The 14,622-nt window shown below is 49.8% G+C and overlaps 2 protein-coding genes across 2 annotated transcripts; one reads left to right on the plus strand and one right to left on the minus strand.

The window, feature by feature from the left end:
* Window positions 1-1,849: 1,849 nt before the first annotated feature.
* Window positions 1,850-7,952, plus strand: Eno3 (enolase 3). Its single transcript, XM_046425043.1, has 12 exons — window positions 1,850-1,960; window positions 2,567-2,653; window positions 2,929-3,024; window positions 3,180-3,238; window positions 3,403-3,472; window positions 3,870-4,003; window positions 5,524-5,746; window positions 5,860-6,057; window positions 6,505-6,706; window positions 7,413-7,521; window positions 7,659-7,717; window positions 7,801-7,952. The coding sequence occupies exons 2-12, from the start codon at window positions 2,569-2,571 to the stop codon at window positions 7,868-7,870; spliced, it is 1,305 nt and encodes a 434-aa protein (XP_046280999.1). The 5' UTR covers window positions 1,850-1,960; window positions 2,567-2,568; the 3' UTR covers window positions 7,871-7,952.
* Window positions 7,953-8,885: 933 nt separating this feature from the next.
* On the minus strand, window positions 8,886-14,530 carry Spag7 (sperm associated antigen 7). Its single transcript, XM_046425049.2, has 7 exons — window positions 14,374-14,530; window positions 10,550-10,617; window positions 10,129-10,217; window positions 9,918-10,002; window positions 9,704-9,793; window positions 9,408-9,564; window positions 8,886-9,309 (listed from the first exon to the last, which is right to left on the minus strand). The coding sequence occupies exons 1-7, from the start codon at window positions 14,456-14,458 to the stop codon at window positions 9,200-9,202; spliced, it is 684 nt and encodes a 227-aa protein (XP_046281005.1). The 5' UTR covers window positions 14,459-14,530; the 3' UTR covers window positions 8,886-9,199.
* Between the last annotated feature and the right edge of the window lie 92 nt (window positions 14,531-14,622).

Genomic DNA, 14,622 nt, shown 5'->3' on the forward strand with positions numbered 1-14,622 from the left:
CCCAGCACAGATTGGTCTCATTCGAGAGCATCCCACTCCAGGGGATTATCCCTTCCCTGGATCGGCTCAGCCCAGGGCCTCGCCCCAAGTCCCAGCCCTGCCCGTCCCTGAGCCAGCGGTTCAGGTCACTGGCCATGCCCCTTGGTCTGTCTCTGCCTAGGTCACTGAGTGCGGGTGCCCTCGGGACCAGACGGTAGGGACTAATTTTTCGAAGCGGAAGAATACTAAAGTTCCAAGGTTGGCAACTTTTTTCAATAAGACGAGAATCCCTTCTACTTGGGGCTTATTGGGTTATTCTTTTACAATAAAACTTATGCCAAAAAGTACTTGTGTGCGATCAGTTGCTCGCCGCCAAACGTGAAGGAGATGCTGATGGCTTCGGCGACTTAGCCCATCCAAACCCTCGCTGCTGAGGGGCTTGGCCGCTTCCGGTCCCTTGGGGAGGGGCGCCGAGGATACTCGGCGCGCCTCCGGAGGGGGACAAGGGTCCGTTTCTCTCTGGTCTTTCAGGGCGGACTGCGGTCCCCTAGCATCCATCTCGAATCTCTGGATTCTGACGACCCCCGAACTTGTGTTCCTCGACAGCCGCGTGGCTGAGTCACTGACGGGCTCGGGCGGGGCCGCGCTCCGGCACGTGGCGGCCCTCCCCGCCTGCCATCTCCTGAACTCTGACCCGCGCACCTTCCACTCCAGGGTGGAAAAATCCTGGAGGGAGTGGCCCGAGATAAGCGGGGAGGGACAAGATGGGAGACGGGGGGTAGGTAAGGTTCCTGGGGTGGGGGCGGGGAGGCTGACCCCGCGGGGCAGGCAGGGCAGGGAGGAGAGCTCGGGAGAGGGCTGCCGAAGTGAGTCACCCGGCCCCAGCCGATCGGGCGCCGGCGGGTGTGGCCTCTCACTTGGAGTGAGGCGCCCAGTGATTCGCGCCCGCCGACCAGCCCGGGCTGCTGGAAAACTTGGGGCAGACCCCACATTCCCCCGATACCCGGCAAGGCGGAGTTACCAAGTGCAGAGACTAACTTCCTGCAGTGCTGCAAGCAGTCAGTAGGACCGGCCCCAGGCGTCCAGATGCTTACAAAGAGCCATCCCCTTCTCCCGTTCATTCATTTCTTTCACTCCTGATTTAACACCATTCATTGATGGGCAGGGGCCGCGCGTTGAAGCACTCATAGTCTATATGAAAAGGGGTTCCTGGCCGAAAAGATCCGCAGTGGACAACAAATGCTGTCCCAGCACTATCAGTCGGGCGCTGGGCCAGCTCTCAGGGCCAGTCTAAATTCGTCTACCGGCCTCCTTCCTTACCCCCCCCCCCCCCCCCCCCCCGCCTTCGCTGGCCAGGAGAGAGTTAGGATGGGGTGGCGCCTTAAGAGGACCCTAAAAGGTGAGGCGTTCTCGCCTTGTGGGTGAGTGGGGGGTTTCCACTTAAGACCTTGCCCACCATCTCCAGTCCCTTCCCCCTGCTGTGGGCGGAGTCCTGCTGAAGAGCTGAGCTCCTGTGAATGTCAATCCTGCAGCCCCTCGTCCAGGCCCCCTCCCCAGCCCTGCAGGGTTCAGGTTACCCCTGGCCTTTCCTAAAGGGCACTAGTTCCTCTTTAACCTTTGCAAAAGGGGAATATAATCCTGGGGATGAGAGAGACCCCCCAGTCTGAATCCCCTCCTTTGCACCTCTCAAGGGGTGGAATTAAAAATAGGAACTTTATTGGGGGACACAGAGAATGGGAAGGGTAGTCATTAATCTTTGGGAAGGGGGCAGGTCCCGAGGGCCAAAGGCTGCTTTAGGCAGTAGTGGGCACTTGGCTGCCAGCCCAGTGTGGAGGAGGGAGGATGGAGTGAGAGAGGCGGGGCTGGCTGGGGGACAGGGTGGCAGGGGATAAATGCCCAGCCTGAGAGGGGGTGAGCTGACACTGTCCCAGCTGCCATCTAACTTGGAGCTCCATCCAAAGCCCCAGGGAAGACATCCCAGGTCTGGTGAAACTTACAGCTCCAGGGTGTGGAGATGCGGGTGGTTCCCCTTTAGAGAAGTGGGGGAAATTTCTCTTGGGACTGGGGAGAGCTTGAAAGAGAGTGGTGGGGCTAGAGTAAGCAGTATGCACAAACACTGGAGTACCCAAGGATATGGAGAAAGGAAGCTGTAAAGAGAGTAGGGATGAATAGAGAAGCGTGGTTAAGAGTTGGAGCCTGGTAGAGAATTTGGGGCCTGCCAGGATTTAGGAGCAGAAAAATAAGAATAATAGAAGAAAACTCCAGTTTCACTAGGAACAGATTACTTAAGAAGAAGAAGGAAGGAGAGGCGCAAGTGCAGCTTTGGGGGGAGGTGGGGGCTCAGGGAGTGGTGCAATCTGAGGAGTTACAAGGCAGAGAGGCCCCTGAATTCTTAGGATAGGAAGGTGCAATAGGAGCTGTTCTGAGTGGGGGAGGGGGCTGTGCCTGTCTCTCTGGTCTGTGACCTTTTTATGGGGTATTTTTAGCTCCAGCACCTGCCTTCTTGGGGTGGGGAAGACTCTTAAAGGGCAAGGGATTTCTGGTTCCCCAAGGGATCAACTGTCCACACTCACCTCTTGTTGTGCAGCTATGGCCATGCAGAAAATCTTTGCCCGGGAAATCCTGGACTCCAGGGGTAACCCCACGGTGGAGGTGGACCTGTACACTGCCAAGGGTAACACAGGCCCATCGAATTGATTTGCTTCTGAAGATTCCAACCGCATGTGCCCTTTGTCCCCCAGCTCCATACTACAACCTGTTCTTTCTCTGAGGTCCCCCTCCCCAGACTTTTCCCCAGGCCCTCTTTTTCCAACTTGGCCCTGGAGCTGGGAGAAGAGGGAGTCTCTCACAATGTCTCCTCTCCCTGGACTCAGGGAGGAGAACTCAGCCCTTTGTGGTGGGTGAGAGGGTGGGTGGAACTCTGTGATCTTCCAATCCCTCTTGCCTCAGGTCGATTCCGAGCAGCTGTGCCCAGCGGAGCTTCCACAGGTATCTATGAAGCTCTGGAACTGAGAGATGGAGACAAATCACGATATCTAGGGAAAGGTAAGCTAAGGCCTACGCAAGAACCTGTGTGGGTGTTTTCAGGACATGGGCACACAGGGATAGAGGACTGGAACCCAAAATCCTTAAGAAGATGGGGTACATGGGAAGCGCTCTGGTTGACTTAGAAATCTGAACCTCCTTCTTCGGCCCTTTAGGAGTACTAAAGGCTGTGGAGCACATCAATAAGACTCTGGGTCCTGCTCTGCTGGAAAAGGCAAGTTTTGAAGCCAGCTCCCCCTTCCCTCCTGTCTGTGCTCCTGAGCCTCACCCAGGCAGTTCCTCTCCCCCAAATATTTTCATTTGTCCTTCCTTCTGCACATACACTGACTCCTGAAAAATCTGACCTCTGTCCTCTCCTCCTCAAACCTGTCTTTCCAGAAATTAAGTGTTGTGGATCAAGAAAAAGTTGACAAATTTATGATTGAGCTGGATGGGACTGAGAATAAGTGTGAGTGAAAGGCCAGAGGTGGGGAAGGAATGGGGTGTGAGATGGGTAGACAGACCCCAGAGGCTGAGGTCTGGCTTGGGCTCTTTCTGCATCCCATATTCTGGGGTACACCAGAGCTGGATGGCTTTTTTATTCATTCCACAGGCATTTCCTGAGGTCTGTCCTCTGCCAAGCCTGGGCTGGTTGTGGACAGATGCGAAGCTGACACATCCCCCTGGGGTGGGGACTCTCAGAGCTCCTTCAGGCTACTGGGGAGAGATCTGTTAACAAACTTTAAATGCTCAGTGGTTTGGAGCTTTAGATTCTCTCTGGGGTGACCAAAGGGGATGTTCAAGGAAATAATGCCAAACCCTGCAGGGAAAGCTCTCATCCTTCTTTCCCACTTTCTTCCTTTCAGCCAAATTTGGGGCCAATGCCATCCTGGGCGTGTCCTTGGCCGTGTGTAAGGCTGGAGCAGCCGAGAAGGGCATCCCGCTTTACCGACACATCGCAGATCTTGCAGGGAACCCTGACCTCATACTCCCAGTGCCTGTGAGTGTGGTAGCTACTGCCAAATCCCAGGTTGTCAGTACTGCCCCCACCCAAGGAGGGGTACTTAAGCAGCCTTTGGAAAATCTACCTTTCGGATCCTGCTCCAAAGAAGTGGTTTCCTGAAATCCAAACTCCTCAGCTGCGCTAACGCTCTAGCCCCTCCTTTCCCACAATCCAAACATTCCCTAAGCCCCTCTGCTTCCTTTCCTGGCTGTGTAACCTGGTTCCTTCACATTCCAATCCCAGGCTCCATAACTCTGACCTCATTTTACCCTTGCTCCTCCAGCCCCCATTAGATAGAGAGCTTCTTCATGGCAAGGAACTTGGCATTTTCTTTGTATCTCTCAAGTCCTTATTAAACCAATGCCCTCTTAATGGAAATCCTTTGAATTTAATCTCAATAATAATGTTACCATTTACTGTTACTTATTAGGAAGATTGTGTAAGTGTATGGATTCCAGAGAGGAACTGCTGGGTTCTAAACCTGGCCTTGCATATTTATTAGTTGTGTGATTTTAGGCAAATTATTTAACCTCTCTATGCCTCAGTTTCCTCCTCTATAAAGTGGAAAGTAATAGTAGTACTCAGCTAATAGAGGTGTTTTGAGAATTCATGTAAATTAGGTTTTGAGTTAATTTATGTAAAGCTCTTAGAACAGTGCCATGAAAGTTTCAGCTATTTAGCCAACTACTCAGGAGACTGAGGTAGGAGGATCAAAAGTTTGGGGCCAGTTTGGTCAACATAGTGAGACTCTGTCTCAAAAGTAAAAATAGCTGGGGATGTAGCTCAGTGATAGAGCATTTGTCTAGCATGTGCAAGGCCCAGTTTCAGTCCCAAGAGGGGTGAAATAAAGAGTGTTCACTCTTATATACCAGAAACACACTAAGAATTTTATATTCAGTTTCTCTAATTTTTAGCAAAAGATCCTACAGGGCCAGGCATGGTGACATACACCTATAATCCCTGCTACACGGGTGGCTGAGGCAGGAGGATCATCAGGGCCTGGTCAATTTAGTAAGACATCGTCTCTGAAATAAAAAGGGCTGGGGATGTGGCTCATTGGTGGAGCACTTGCCTAATATGCACTAGGCCTTGGGTTCAATCCCCAATAATACCAAAAAAGAAAAAAAAATATCCTATAGGGAAATTAGTGTTATCCCCATTTTTTAGAAAGGAGGGGGAACAGCTCTGATGCCGGGCATGGTGGCACAGGCCTATAATCCCAAGGGCTTGGGAGACTGAGGCAGGAGGATCAGGATTTCAAAGCCAGCTTTAGCTAAAGCGAGGTGCTAAGCAACTCTGTCTCTAAATAAAATACAACATGCGGCTGGGGTTGTGGCTCAGTGGTCGAGTGCCCCTGAGTTCAATCCCCAGTACCAAAAAAAAAAAGGCTCTGAGGAGGAAAATTACTCATTTTAGACCATTCAGCTAGTAAGTAGGGAAGCCAGTGTTCAATCTTGAGTACCCAGCCCAGCTTGATCCCTCATGCCCCAGGTCTGAGTACCCTCTCCACATCTCAGGCCTTCAATGTGATCAATGGGGGCTCCCATGCTGGAAACAAGCTGGCCATGCAGGAGTTCATGATTCTGCCTGTGGGAGCCAGTTCCTTCAAGGAAGCCATGCGCATTGGTGCCGAAGTCTACCACCACCTCAAGGGGGTCATCAAGTCCAAGTATGGGAAAGATGCCACCAATGTGGGGGACGAGGGCGGCTTCGCACCCAACATCCTGGAGAACAATGAGGGTAGGAGCTGAGCACCCTGGGGTACAAAACCCCTGGATTCCTGGGGAAGGGGAGGAAAGGGTTCAGAGACAAAGGGCACTGGAATCTCAGGTCTTCTCTTGCTTCCCTCCCAGCCCTGGAGCTGCTGAAGACAGCCATTCAGGCAGCTGGTTATCCAGACAAGGTGGTGATTGGCATGGATGTGGCGGCATCTGAATTCTATCGCAATGGGAAGTATGACCTTGACTTCAAGTCACCTGATGATCCTGCCCGGCACATCACAGGGGAGAAGCTTGGAGAACTTTACAAGAGCTTCATCAAAAACTATCCTGGTGAGCCAGGCGCCGTGTGCATCCCTGTAATCCTGGCTACTTGGGAGGTTGAGGCAAGAGGATTGAATGCTTAAGGCTAGGGCAACCCCTGTTGGGTCCTGTGGGAACTCAGTCTCTTTTCTTCTCACTTGAATAGATCCTATTCTTATGCTCAAAAAGAAAAAAAAAAAAAAAAAAACAAGTTCAAGGGCAATTTAGCAAGACCCTGTCCCAAAATTTTAAAAACTATAAAAGACTGAGGATGTATCTCAGTGGAATTCAAGGTGTTCCCATGTCTGCCCAAGTCCCCTGCAATTGTCTAATGCACTGATATTAGTGCCCTGCTTTGCCATGACTCAGGTCCTTCCAATCCTCAGCCTCAGGTCAGTCCCAATCTAGATTCTGTTATCTGTCATCTTCCCATGAGGTGCATTCTGACTAACTCTGACTGCCCTTTACCCTCACTAGTGGTCTCCATTGAGGACCCCTTTGACCAGGATGACTGGGCCACATGGACCTCATTCCTCTCGGGGGTGAACATCCAGATCGTGGGGGATGACCTGACGGTCACCAACCCCAAGAGGATTGCCCAGGCCGTTGAGAAGAAGGCCTGCAACTGCCTACTTCTGAAGGTCAACCAGATCGGCTCAGTGACTGAATCCATCCAGGCGTAAGTGCCTCCTGACTCTGGGGCTCACCATGGCCACCCTCTGCCCTAGCTCGGCCCACTCTATCAAGTCTTGACCATTAATCCAAGTCTACCTTTCCCTAGCACCTGACCCACCCACACCATTTTCTTTTTCTTTTATTTTTGTGGTACTGGTGATGGAACCCAGGGCCTTGCACATGCTAGGCAAGTGCTCTACCACTGAGCTACATCCTCGCCTCACCTATACCTTCTTTTTAATTTTATTCTGGGGATTGAACTCAGGAATGCTTAACCATTGAGCGACAAATCCAGCCCTTTTAATTTTTTATTTTGAGGCCGGCTTGAGCTTGTGATCCTCCTGCCTCAACTTCCTGGGCCACTAGAATTACAGGCGTGTGCCATTACCCACCCAGCTTCACCCATATCTTCTTGTCTTCAAGGCTTTAACTAACAGTTGGCTTGACCCACTTTACTGCTCTGGCCCTGCCTTGTTCTTCCTCCCCAGCCTATCCATTCTTGTCTCCAAAGTTCTGTTCTCTCTAGGAGCATCTCAGGAGCCCTAGTCAAGACCAGAAATCTCTTCTCTCCTACTTCCCAAAGAACTTAGTCGCTGTCTTCTCTGCAACATGCCCACTACCAAAAGCAGAAGGGAAAAGCCCTACATAGCCCCTAGCTTTCCCACTGAGGAGGTCACACAAGACCTCACTAAATATCCTCCTCTATTCAGCTGCAAACTGGCTCAGTCTAACGGCTGGGGGGTAATGGTGAGCCACCGCTCTGGGGAGACTGAAGACACATTCATTGCTGATCTCGTGGTGGGCCTCTGCACAGGACAGGTACTCAGGATTTGACCAAGTGTTCTTGGGGTTCTCTGCCTGCCCCTGAATTGCATGCTACCATAGGCTGTTCCCTTGGGGCCAAGCTTAACCTCTCCAACCTCACCCAACCTTCCAAATCCTACTTGCTATCCCAGATCAAGACTGGTGCCCCTTGCCGCTCAGAACGTCTGGCCAAATACAACCAACTCATGAGGTACAGCTGGGACAGTGGCCTGGACATTGGGGAGCTGGGGTCTACTAGGTGGGAAGGTGGCAGCTCTGACTTTTGTGTTATAGGATTGAGGAGGCTCTTGGGGACAAAGCTGTCTTTGCTGGACGAAAGTTCCGTAATCCAAAGGCCAAGTGAGAAGCTGGAGGCCCAAGGAACCCACTGGACAGACCCAGGCCTCCAAGCCCTTTCCCATGAAATAAACACTGGTGCCAAAGTAGATCATAGTGTGTGTGTTTGTGGGAGGGAAAAAGGAGACGCTTTGAGCTGGGAAAGACAGAAGGTGGACAGGTTGGGGGAGGGAAGGAAAGCAGAGAACAGATGTGTAACCTGCTAAGACAGGAGGAAGTGAGGCCCTCCAGAGGAAGCTGGGTGGATCTAGAACAGAGAAGTTCACACTTTGGAAGGAAGCTGGGGAAAGCCAGTCCCATATGTGAAATGCAGCTCAAGAGGTGCTGATGTAGCAAGGAATCAGCTCTAGTGAATCTGCTCTAGAGCAGCACTGAAGGTCCTGCCACCACTGTGAGGGGGCAGCTGGGGTAGGCCTGTCACTGAGCTGCATTAAATGGCCTGAGATTATACTGTGGAGAAAAGGCCACAGCCATACTGCTTTGTGAGGATGAGTGGTAATGAGAGCAGCTGCTACTTCAGGGCTTACAAGGCTATGGAAGCACATGCTTGTAATCTCAAGCTTCTTGGGAGGCTGAGGCAGGAGGATTGCAAGTTCAAGGCTAGCCTTGGCAGCTTAGCAAGACCCTGTCTTAAAATAAAATAAAAAAGGCTGGAGGAATCACTTAGTGATAGAGCACCCCTGAGTTCAATCCCAAGTATGAAAAAATAAAATTTTGGAAGTATTCTCGGTAATTATATCAATTTACGTAATCCTGCCAGACAGTTATCATATTACCCCATTTTTATGGGTGAGGAAAATGAGGCACATAAAGTTAAAAAAAAAAATCCCTTACCCAAAATTGCAGAGTTAACAGTTGGCAGGCCATTTGGCTCCAGCAATCGTGCTCTCAACAATAGTGCCAATAGTTGGCCACCTTTGACTTTCACCAATAGAAACTGTATCCTGTGTACTGAAATTGTTTCTCCTCTTCTTTGCAGTAGCTCTAGGACCTACTTTTTTATGTATAAACAAACCAGGACATTGGGTCAAAAAGTGTTTATTGAATGTAAAGTAACCCCAGCCCCATGGGGAAGGAAGTTCCAAGAAGAACAAAGAATAATACAGATTAAATACCCACCTACACATTCACACTCTTCTTTCACACAAACACACACACCACATACATATCCAAGCTCCAACAGTGACACATCGAACACCTGCTTCCCCCCAGCCTGAGTGACAGCTGGCAGGAGGCGGTTAGGAGGTGGGGCTCCAGGATGGGTCCTAATAGCAGCAGCCTTGTCCCTCCCTGCCTCCTGTCCTGCCCAGAGGTCAAAGGGTGCTGGGTGGGGAGCCTAGGAGGTAGTTGGCAACTCTTCCCCACTCTGCCGCAGACGCTTCTTGGCTCGGATCTCATTCATGGCCTCTTCAATGGAGCGTGTGTCCCTCTTGTTGGCCACAGGCACTGGGGGAGGACGGGAAGGTGGACAGAACATCAGCCTCCACTCCCCTCCCATCCTGTGCTCTGCTCCCCAGATTTCCCCTAGCCCCACTATGGCTCACCACAGCCATAGGCCTTGTTGGCTTGTAGCATGTGGGCCGCATCCTTGGCTGCTCCTTTGCCAATGAGGTGGCTGTACTTGTCCTTGTAGTCACTGGCAGGGCTCACCACTGCAGGTCCCTGTTGGGCTGCCTCTTCCTCCTGCTGCTGAGCCAGCTCCTAGGGGCACAAAGGTGGGGCACTGGTGCTCGGTGCTCAGGAGGCTGACCCTGACCCTGACCCCTTCCAGGTGAGGCTAATGGGCTGCAGGGCTGCAGGGCTTCAGGCTAATGGACTGCAGCTGCCAGGCACAGCTCACCTTCAGCTTCCGTTTCTCTTCTGCCTTCTGGGGGTCCCACTCCTCTCCATGACGGTAGGAGTCCAGCTCTTCATCTGAGGGTGCAAACTCCTGGGAAGAAGAGAATAATGGAGTCAGGAGTCCATACAGTGTTTAATCTCATGCCTCTCCCCCAGGTATCAGGGGAACAGGCTGAAAAGGGAAGAGATGAGAGTGAGAAGCTCAGGCCTTTTACCTTTTTGAAGATCATGACATAGCGACAGTCATTGTCTTCCCCAAAGGAGAAGGATGTCAGGCCAGCCACTTCCACTACATCATGTCTGGGAAGGGATGGCACAAGACAAAGACTGTTGAGTCATAAGGGAGCCTAGTGTTCTCCTCTGGAGGGATCTCCCTTGACCCTCATGCTCCCTGTTTCCTGCCTCCCACAAACCAGTCACACTCACAGGATGCTCCTCTCTATCTTGTTCATAGGCTCAAACTTTTTCTTGATCTGCCCACTGTCTTGGATGAAATCTGACACCTCTTTCTCCATCTTGGGAAAAGGAAAGGGAAGAAGATATGAGAGATGGATCCACCCAAATATCCCTTTCCCCAGTTGGGCCAGTGGCCTTTCATTGCCTCCCCACACCTTCCCCAGCCTTCATGCCACTGGCTTTTAGGCTTGAGACTTTTTTTTTTTTTTTTTTAATGGTTCTGGGGATTGAACCCCTGACCTTGTGCATGCGAGGAAAGCACTCTACCAACTAAGCTATATCCCCAACCCATCTTGAGACATTTTCAATGTAACTGAGCCCTCAACTTTTTAACTCTAACTTATTTGAAATCCTTCTAGAGGCTGCCTTTGATCTCTCCAGTTGTTCTCACCCTTTTACGAAACTCCACTTTCTGTTGTTTCTCTTGCTCTTGTAGTTTCTTCAGGCGGGCAGCCTGCTCTGGGGGTGAGAAATGGCAGCATGAGGCCAGGGCTAGAAGCATGGGTGGGGAGTGTGTCAGGCTTCAAAGAAAGTCTAGCATCCAGTGGGAGGTGGATTATTGTTTATTCACTAAGCATTTACTGATGTTTATTATATACCTGGCACTGTGCAAAGGCCCTGGGGTACCAAGACGATTCAAACACAATTTTGTCCTTTAAGAGCTCACAGTTTAGTAGATCTGACAGAGACCAGAATCATGTTTAATCTCATTTACCAACCTTACTGGAAAACTAATGAACATTTGTTTAATGCCCACAATGTAAGGCACCTGGGGCGGCAAGGTGACTAAGCCCCTGGCCTCTGATTTTATTATCTCATTGTCTCATGGGAAAGGGGAAATGATTTAACTTTCTATATTTTGTAAGTACTCTCCACTTCCCACTTTTACAGACAGGGCAAGGCTGAAATGCTCATCTAACACTCTTCTCCTTTGAGGACATAGGTGTTCAAGGTATAACTGGAACAGAACTTCCACCCTGGAGTCTTATTAAACTCTCCTCCCTTTCCTCAGATCCTGCCTTTACATCAGATCCCCTGTGCCCCGGAGGAGTGGGGACTTGCGTGTGCGCACAGTGCTGGGATCAAACCTAGGGTCTATAGCACACTAAACATGAACTCTACCACTAAGTGACATCCCCAGCCCCAAGGGGGTTACCTTCCTAACCTGGGCCCTTATTCTTCTCTTCCCCCATGATGTGATTTTATTGCCTCTTGAGATTTGAACACATATCCCTTCTTCCTTCTGCTCTTCAGCCTGAAATATCATACCCTCACCTCTCGCCGTTTCAAATCCTTAAGGTCCATTTCTTCCACAGGATATGAATTCCCACCTCCAGCTGCAACAAACCTTTTTCCATTTTTCTAATCATTCCGTGCCTTTGCACCTGTTGTTCCGTATGCTTGGAATACTTTTCCTCCTCTTGCAAACATTGATATCCACCATGAGTCAGAGGTACTTCTTCTACCAAGCATATTTGGTTCAGATACTCACTACAGCATAAACTGAAAACTAACATACTATAACTTATTATTTGCTTGCCTTTCCTCCCAGACTATGAGCTCCTGGAGGGCAGGGACCCTGTTAATCTTCTGTCTAGTTATCTTCCAGGCCCCACACCTAACAGCCTCGAAGCTCTCATCCCTCTGACCTTATTGGTCATCAGTAACCATCCTATCTTGGTTACTGCTTTTTTTTTCTATCTGGTTTTCCAGGCTTCTCTACATCTGGGGAAGTGGTATAAGATTATAGTTAATAACATAGGTTTAATCTCTGCAAAAATGTAAGGATGCACACTAAAGAGAAGCCTCATGAATATAAAGAGTATGGAAAGCCTTAGGTGGCCCTCATCTTTTCAAAGCCACGTAAGAATGCACATTGGATAAATGCCCTCTGAATGTATATAATATTCAAAAGCTTTTAGTTATCAGTTTTTGTAGAACATGTAAGAGCACACACCAGAAATTCAATAACTATATAAAAAATATGGGGGAAACCCCTCGCTAATTCTTTTTTTGGTACTGAGGATTGAACCCAGGGATGTTTAACCATTGAGCCACATCCCCAGCCCTTTTTAAAAAAGATTTTTAAATATATATATTTTTAAATATATACATATACACACACACATACAGTATGTTATATATAAATATACATAATATATATATTTTAGTTGTAGATGGACAAAGTATCTTTATTTATTATTTTATGTGGTACTGAGGATCAAACCGGTGCCTCACATGTGTGAGCAAGTGCTCCACCACTGAGCCATAACCCCAGCACCCCCAGCCTTTTTAAAAAATATTTTCTTTAGAGACAGGGTCTCCCTGAGTTGCTAAGTGCCTCACTAATCTGCTGAGGCGGCCTTTGAACTAGAGATCCTCCTGCCTCAGCCTCCTGAATTGTTGTGATTCAGGCGAGCAACCCTGCGCAGGGCCCTGCTGATTGTTATTATTTTTTTTTTTTGTTCTGGGGATTGAACTCAGGGGGCACTCGACCATTGAGCCACATCCCCAGCCCTATTTCTATTTTATTTAGAGACAGAGTCTCTCTGAGTTGCTTAGCTCCTTGCTTTTGCTGAGGCTGGCTTTGAACTCCTGATCCTTCTGTATCAGCTTCCTGAGCCGCTGGGATTACAGACTGCTAATTCATTTTTAATGCTCCAGAAAATTCACTACACAGAAGAATACTACACATTATATAAAATACAACACGTCATATAGAATAGTCTTTTGTCAATATCTCAGACTTAAAAGGGATCCATAGATAATGCATATAAAAAATTTAAATAATAAAAGACCAGAGGTTAAAAGTCATACCTGGGCTTGAAACTCTGTAACTTACTAATCACGTGATCTCAGGCAAGTGACTGAACTGAATTTTCCTAGTGTATCAACTGCTGTTAGTGATCATCCAGTCATCCTGAGCATTAAATAATTCCAATTCCTCCTTCCCTATGTGCTCCTTGCCTTTGAGAGCTTTCAAATACACTTATTCTCTGTTAACACTCTACTCTTACCTAATTTACTGAATCTATTCTTCAAACCTTGGCTGCAGACAAGGTTAGGACCGCCAAATATAAATATATATTTTTTTCTCAAATACATATAAAAATATATATTTTTTTCAAAGCACTTATTCAATGCATTATTAAAGTTCTTTGTGACCATTTCAATTAAATGAGCGTCTGACGGAACTGCGCGCTCCTTGAGGAACACCCCTAGTAGGCGTTCAGTAAATAAGGGGCAATATTTAGATATAGGGGACCTTGGAGCACTTTGGAGGCGTTCTGCTTGCCCTGCGTCCTTGGGGCAGACGGGGATCTGGTGGCTAGGACCGAGCTCGTTCAGTCAGGACCCCCAGGGTTGGAGGTGGTGTCCTCTCCAAGGCGGGCTTTCCGCTAGGCTACTTAACAAGCTGCAGCACAAGCAACCCTGGGGAGGCCTCTACTAACCCGCAGGGCCGCGTCCTAGGCTGGCTGCCGAACTCGAGGCCGCCTGCTGGGAAGCTACTCGGAAAGCACAGGCGGGGAGACTACGGCCAATCGGACCCACCGGGGCATTCTTATCCCTCCAATCAACATCACGATCCCCCTGGGCAGCTCGGGAATTTAACGCTGCAGTTGGGAAAAGGATTATTGGACAGACAGAAGGTACTGGGTTAAAATAAGGAGGAGGAGCATCGGGACGCAAAGGACCTAGCAGCCAATGGGAGGTGCTGAGGATGGGGTGGGTCAAGAAGATCCAACAACATTCAGGAGGTAGAGCTTTAAGTTGAGATAGCTAATAGCAGTGAAAGGATTGTAGATGAACATGTCCTGAACCCAATCAGAATAGATTTGGAGGTGGGTGGGGTCGGGAAACGCAGCACGCCATCCCCCAATCGAAAAAGGAACGAATGAGGAAGGATTGGAGGCGTTCTGCCAATCAGAACTCGCCAGCAGCGGACAGGCGGGCGTATTGGCCAATTGGAAACAAGGACTGAGGAAGGCCAGGGCAAAGAAAAGGAGGCAGGAGGCTGGAGCCAGGTTTTAGGTAGCCAATCATCATCCGCTAAGGACAGCGGGCGGGCCGGCAGCCCTTTTAGGGACTCTGAGGGTCTCAGAAGGGGCCTGTGAGGGGTCTTGCGGGGTTCAGAAGGCGGCATCGTCCAAATAAGGAAGACTGCAGTCCCGAGAACCGAGCGAAGAAAGGCGGTTGTGAATTTGGGATCCTCACCTCGGGCCTTGCGCCGAGTCTCCTGGTCACCGAGGCTGGGTGGCTTCTCCATAGAGCTCAGGATGGAGCCCAGTAGGTCCGCCATCTTGGGAGTGACTGAGAGGGGGCGGTGCGTCTTAAAGGGAAGGGCGAAATGCCTTTAAGGCCGGAAACACGTCGGAGGCGAAAAAAGTACGCGCCCGCTCCGCTGGTGCGCTGATCCGAGGCCTGCCGCACGCGTGGCACCTCCCCCTCTGTTGGTGAGGCCCC

This window comes from Marmota monax, unplaced genomic scaffold (assembly GCF_021218885.2).
Source record: "Marmota monax isolate L192 unplaced genomic scaffold, Marmota_monax_Labrador192_F-V1.1 WCK01_AAM20220418_F8-fsc00218, whole genome shotgun sequence".
Taxonomy (NCBI): domain Eukaryota; kingdom Metazoa; phylum Chordata; class Mammalia; order Rodentia; family Sciuridae; genus Marmota; species Marmota monax.